The 6,364-nt window shown below is 44.8% G+C and overlaps 1 protein-coding gene across 1 annotated transcript; it reads right to left on the bottom strand.

The window, feature by feature from the left end:
- Positions 1–1,843: 1,843 nt before the first annotated feature.
- Positions 1,844–6,005, bottom strand: Slitrk1 (SLIT and NTRK like family member 1). Its single transcript, XM_052732511.1, has one exon. The coding sequence runs from the start codon at positions 5,108–5,110 to the stop codon at positions 3,020–3,022; it is 2,091 nt and encodes a 696-aa protein (XP_052588471.1). The 5' UTR covers positions 5,111–6,005; the 3' UTR covers positions 1,844–3,019.
- Positions 6,006–6,364: the final 359 nt, after the last annotated feature.

The following is a 6,364-nucleotide window of genomic DNA, read 5'->3' as shown; positions in this document are numbered from 1 at the left end:
TAGTTCCACTGAATTTGAAATAAGATACTTTGGTCATTGATCTGCTAAGAAGATGAAGGGCCACAACTATTGTAAGTGGGAAGCTGGAACCTCATTCCCAATCTGTTTTATAGTAATGGTATTTATGGCTTTGCATTTTAATCATATTTAAAAGGTTGGTATGATGATTGTTCCACACAAAAATGAGGTTTTGAGATATGAAGGAAATTGAGTGAAATACAAATGTATTTTTTAACATCCAGGATTTAAATTCCAGTGTGCCATTTTTGAGCCTCACCTGGTTCATCTATATAATAATGGAAATAACAATATTTTAGAAAATCACCCTGTGACCTTGAAACTTAAATGAGAGTGTAAAGTAGCATGTCTAACATGCCAAGACTTAAAAAAAAGTATTATTCTGACAATTTGATTGCTTTAACTTCACTGTTACATAGCAATTTCTGCTTACTTAATGACCATTTCTTTCTCTGTTCACACCTTCTATGACAGCTTCCTATTTCCTGACCTTCCCTAGCCATTTACCAATTGCAAAACTTCCTACTATGCCTCAGTTGATATTTCTCAATAAATGCCACCTTTCAAGAAAGACATGTCTTCCTTTTTCCTTGTTTTCTTTCTTAAGGTCATAGGAGGGATGACCCATCTCCTTCCCCATTTTTTTCACCATGAACAAATCTGTTGATTGCTTACCAAAAATGCAGGGTTTTTTTTTCTATAAAAGTGTTAAAACTTTCATATGAAAAAATAGGTAATAAGTAAATAACCAAGACCAACTGCCAGAGAACAATGGTTTTAAATTTTATCATTATGAAATGAAGTTCATAAACAAAAGAATCAAGAAAAATTAATAATGGATGCCCTTAGGAATAGTAATGATTTATAATGAAGATTTTATTTTAAAAGTGTTAAAATAAATAATACACACTCCAGAACATCACTGTGCTAGGAAATTATTTCCCTTTAGAATATGAATTCTAACTGGCAATTCTAGTTAACAACTCCTCCAGGGCGCTTTCACTGAGCTGACTTTGAATCCTGTGATTTCACTCCATGATCTACTGTCTGCGTCATACTTCTCAAGAGTGGATGTGTGGTGGAATGCAGACCCCATCAAAATGTGTGGTTTGTAACCTAATTGCTGATAAAATGGACTTGCTTAGAATTCCCTCAGGCATCTGCTTCAGACCAGAATTGCATTGGTCAGTAAAATTCAAATAGCCATAGTCAGAACTGGGATAAGAGTGAAACACTTTTTTAAGATAATGATTGATTTCCATAAAGATGAATACTTCAACCATTTTCAATATGTAGTTGCTAGGGCGGGGAGGGTGGGTGGCCACTAATTAGTTTTACCGGTTTTCAGCAGATGTTGAATTCAGAATGCCAGCAGCATTTCAACCACCAGTCAGTCATTAGGGCTGTCTTTCATGGAGGAGTGCTGACCAATGAAATCTGCCTCTGTTTAATGAGACCGATCTAGACAGAGTCAATTAAATCAAATCTATCCTCACATCTCCAATGTATCTGCAGTGTGGGCAGCTCCAACGGAACCATCAGTGAGGGATTTCCAGTATTAATAAAGGGATTCACTGACGTACTAGGGGAGGCAGAAGGGAGGGATGTTGTTGGAGTAAGACCATACTTCATGGACAGTGTAAAAGCAGTGAAGTCGAAGAGGAGGTGACAGACTGTGAGGAGAGGAGCTAGTGAATGATTAAACATTAAGGTGATTAGGGAGAGAGCCTTTCTGGAGGCCCGGAAAGGAACCACCCCCAACCGTCCCCCTCCCCCACCCCTTCCACCATAAATCCGAATAGAAAGCTGGAAAAATGTAAGGACCCAGATTTGAAAACATTTTCACTTTAATACTGAAAAAATATGCCATTATAAAATCCTCGAATAGAATTAGTAAGTTTCACGTGCTTCCTCGGTTCTTTGTTCCTACTTTATAAGTAAGATTTATACCAGCACACAATTGCTACCATAGGATCGCAGCCTGAGCACTAGAGTGACATTAATTGGTCATGCTTAACTGCCCCAGAATCTTTTTTCTTAAATAATTACACTGGTACTATAATAGAAATCATGGGTACTTATTTTACATTCAGATGGAAGGCATTATTGGATATGTATAGAAAAATATTCCCCCTCAGAAACTAAAATAAAATCAAACATCACCATCAAAATAAAATAATCCAAAACAACCCTTAAAAACTTTGCTCAACAAAATACATTGTTAACTCATAAAATGGACTGATGACTAGCCATGCAAATGTTTTAAATAAAACCTTTACATTTTTTTTCACAGTAAACATACGCTGCTCTGAACTGCTTACCAATCACAAATAATGGCGAATGGCACTTTCTGATTATACTGTATTTTGTTTATAGAAAGTTTGATACGATGGGACTTATCAGGTAAGAGGATGGGTGCTGTGACGCAGTCTCCAGTCGCAGTGAGGAGTTGGGGTTGGGGGGGCAGAGTCCCTGGAGCGTGTGGATTCCATGCGAGCCATGCAGCACTTTTGTGTTTTGTCAGGAGTCAAAGTTATTTATTTACAATACATTCATGCCTTCGTGCAACTGCCCATCCCTGCATGACCAACAGGGAGCCATCTTCGGGCTATCCACAGGGGAAAAATAGATATCTATCTCTCTATATAGATGTGATATATGTATATATGTATAGAGCCACTGCAGCCAGCCCCAAGGGACCTTTGCCCCAGAGCAAGGGCGCTCAATTCTTCCGGCAGGCCCCAAGCTGGAGTTTCAGTCAAAAGGAGCTCCCAGCAAAGAGCAAGCTAGCTGCACTCGCAGCTCCACAGTCTGCTCTTTGTTTTCAGAGGGAAGCTTAACGGCCAGAGCCTCTTAGTTGAGTGAGTTCATTGTTATTTATTTACTTATGTCCGCCGGGGCTTGTGATCTGGGTCAATGTTCTCCTTCCTACTCCCCGAGATGCTGGCGGTAGTGGGGGATACATGGCCTCCTGCACTCCACCCCCTTCAGGGTTTAGAGCTTAGTCTGAGAGTGAGTGAGAGCCGCAGTCATACACCCTATGGGCCCCATCTGCATTATAAGGCCCATTGTGCCAGTAGGAAGAGTCACAGACTGTCTGTAGGGAATTAATTTCGGACGCTGAGGAATTGGCATCCCTTCTCTTGGACCGCTTTCGGTTCCTCAGGATAAACACGAGCATGCCCACCACGGTGAAGGCGGAGGTGACGAACACCAGCAGCAGTCCCGGGACCAACACGGAGATGGACACCCTGCTGGTGTCTAGGTAGGAGTTGGAGTGCGTCCCGGTCTCCGCCAACCCAGTGCTGTTTTTACTGTGCGAAGTTAACGTGGGCGAGATCCTCGCGTACAGCTGGGGGCAGATCTCGTCATTGGAGAGCAGCATGAAATCCTTCCTAAAGAAGTTCACCGGCGTCTCACACTTGAGGTCGCTCATCAGCACCTCGGAGCCCAGACGTTCTGCCCATTGCTTGAAAGGCACAATGGTGCAGGAGCACTCCCAGGGGTTGCCATGCAGGTCTATCTGGATGATAGAGGTTAACTGGTCCAGCACCCCTGCCACTGGGAGGTACATGAAGTAATTATTGTGCAGGCTGAGCTTAGACAGGGAGACACCTGCAAAAACGTCCACGGGTAGGGACCTCAGCAAGTTGTTGTTGAGAATAAGAATCCTCAGCTTGGGCATGGCATTAAAAGTACCAGGGAGAATGAGCTGAATCGCGTTGTACTCCACGTTCAGATACTCCAGGTTCTGCAGCCCAGCAAATTTCTCCCGGGACAGCGTGTCCAGGTAGTTACTATCCATGTACAGCCACCTGAGGTCCAAAAGATTCTTGAAAGTGTTGTTCTCGATGTTTGCGATGTTGTTGTTGCCCAGATCCAACAGAATGAGGTTCTTGTAATCCACAAAGTGTGATTTTCGGATGCTGTGGATCTTGTTATCTCGAAGGAAAAGCTCCTGCACATTGGAGAGCTTAGGCTTCAAATCAGCCAAGCTGCTCACGTTCCGGTTGTTACAGTTCATCTTTAAGCCTGAGCCTGGGATGTGGTCGCAGCTGCAGCCCCCGGGGCACAGCAAGCCTTGCACTGGGGGTTTGTTTCGGGCGCTCCCAGTAGCTATCGGTGGTGTGGGTTTGATTTTGAGCTGCCAGTTGCCCGGGATCTTTGTACCTCCATTTGGAACAGACCCTGGGGTGGCATGCTCTTCTTGCCCATTTGTCTTGAAAGGAGTTGGCAGGGGGCCAGGAGCGAAGGTCTCTTCCTGGGCAGGGGGAGCCGGGAGACTAGAATCCACTCGGTTTTTCAAAGGACACAAGTCCTGTTCAGTGGTTTCATTGAGGTCTTTACCCTGTAGCCTGGTGGGGGCTTCGCAGACCACTCGGCCGATCAGGGCATTTTTGGGAATGTTCTCCAGCCATTCTTTCAGGGAGAGCAGATCACAGGTGCAGTCCCAAGGGTTATCCTCTAGCAGGATCTCAGCAATGCCAGGGATCTGTTCCAAAACCTCCTCATAGGGTAGTGTTTTCAGCCTGTTTCCCCGGAGGTCGAGGTGGGTGATGGGCACATACTGGAATACATTGGCAGGTAGGGTGCTGATGAGATTGTCGTTTAAAATGAGGACTTCCAACTTGTTCAAGTCCTGGAAGGCCCCCGGGTCTATATCCCGTAATAAATTAAAATCAGCCTGGAGGTATTCCAGATCGTCCAGCCCCAAAAAAGTCTGCTTTCGAAAAGACTTGATCTTGTTGTTGTTGATATGCAGCCGTTTCACCAGCTGCAGCCCCAGAAAAGCCCCCGGAACGATTTCATGCAAGCCATTGTTTTCCATATGCAAACTAACCGCATTATAAAAGTTAGCGAACTCATTAGGGAAAAGTCGAGTGAGGGAATTGCCATGCAGAAATAAATGGTAAAACTGGGAAGTAGGGGCGGTGAAGCGCTGCAGACTTGTAAAGCCCTTTTTTTCACAGTCTACGTGTAAGTCCCCTTCTATCTCATTGCAAGAACAGATCTTCTCTTTACAAACGTCCCCTGTAACGTTTCCAGCGGCAAAACAAAGAGACGTCTCCAGCAACAGAATCCAAAGCAGCATTTTTAAAGCGAGCAATTCATCCCAGATCTCATCACAAAGTAACAGCAACCATCCTGCTCGCCACAGACACAATTCAAGTTCATTTAGTGCTCCAATGTCCGATCCCAGAGAAAGAGAAAAAAAGGGTTTGGGGGGGTGGGGGTGGATTCCTTCCTCCCTAACCCCCCCGTACTGCAATAGCCCAGACGCCAGTCAATAATTATATCCACAAACTATCCAGGCACATAGTGCAAGGCAAGCAGAAAAAGGAGGGTGGAAAGTAGGGGAAGAGAGAGAGAGAGAGAGAGAGAGAGAGAGAGAGAGAGAAGAGAGAAAGCAAACTACTCCCCCTCAAACCTTTAAAAATAACCAAAATAAGTTAAATATATACCTCTAAAATTAAAAGGAAACGCACCGTTACAGAATCATGTTTAGAGGTCCTCACTAACCAGGAAGAGAACAATGCTAGCAATTAGAAGCAAGTGCATGTTAGAAACAAGCAGGTTTGCAGCGTAGTACAGGCGCACTGCCTGTGATGGCTGTGCGTCGGACTGACCTTGCCTCTCTGATACAAAGCAGGGGCTTTCGGTGGCTTCAGCAGTCCAGGCAGCTGGAGGAGTTCTTGTCCTGGTTGCAGGTTGCCCAGAAGTACCCCCGAGGTGCTGTCCAGTACCCCCGGTGCTGAAATCACGCCCGACCAAAAGACTCACACTGCCCAGCCAATGGCGCTGGAAAATTTCCGCAATCGCTGCGTTTTGTGGATGTCCATCCTGATCCCTTTTTCCCCTTTGGCCGTCTTCAGCCCTTTTTTTCCTGTGCTCCGGTCGGTGCTTACTAGCTCTTCTTTGCTTGTTCTCCTTCTCTTTCTTCTGCTCTTTCGGAATTACGTGGAGGGGGGAGGAGAGAGGGGGAGCGAGTTGTCTGAGGGAGGAAGAGAGCGCGAGAAAGGGGAGGAGGGGGGAGTTGCTAAGAAGCTCGGCTGGTTCCAGGCTGGTGCACTCTGAAAGATCTGACACCCTCTGCTGATCTGCAGTAGCAAAAATCCATCTGGTGAGGGAATGCTGAAAGAAAAAAAAAAAAAATCCACGTATAGGGCAAGCGTTAAAAACGTGGGTATTAAAGGCTGTCGATCTACATAGAAGCTTATTTTAAATTGATTATTTAATTCTTTTTGCTTGCTAGAAACTTTACCCTTTCCTTTCCTTAAAGACCTCACAACCCCGCGAGCTCCAGCGTTCCGAAAGCACGGCTTTTAAAACATTTATTTCCCAATGG

Source organism: Peromyscus californicus, unplaced genomic scaffold, assembly GCF_007827085.1.
Source record: "Peromyscus californicus insignis strain IS unplaced genomic scaffold, ASM782708v3 Scaffold_12__1_contigs__length_115047231, whole genome shotgun sequence".
Classification (NCBI taxonomy): Eukaryota; Metazoa; Chordata; class Mammalia; order Rodentia; family Cricetidae; genus Peromyscus; species Peromyscus californicus.
The sequence above is the reverse complement of the archived record's forward strand: the minus strand, read 5'-3'. Positions and strand labels throughout refer to the sequence as shown.

Bases quoted from the DNA above. Each gene is read 5' to 3' on its own strand.
- Slitrk1 (XM_052732511.1), bottom strand. From the start codon at position 5,110: ATGCTGCTTTGGATTCTGTTGCTGGAGACGTCTCTTTGTTTTGCCGCT.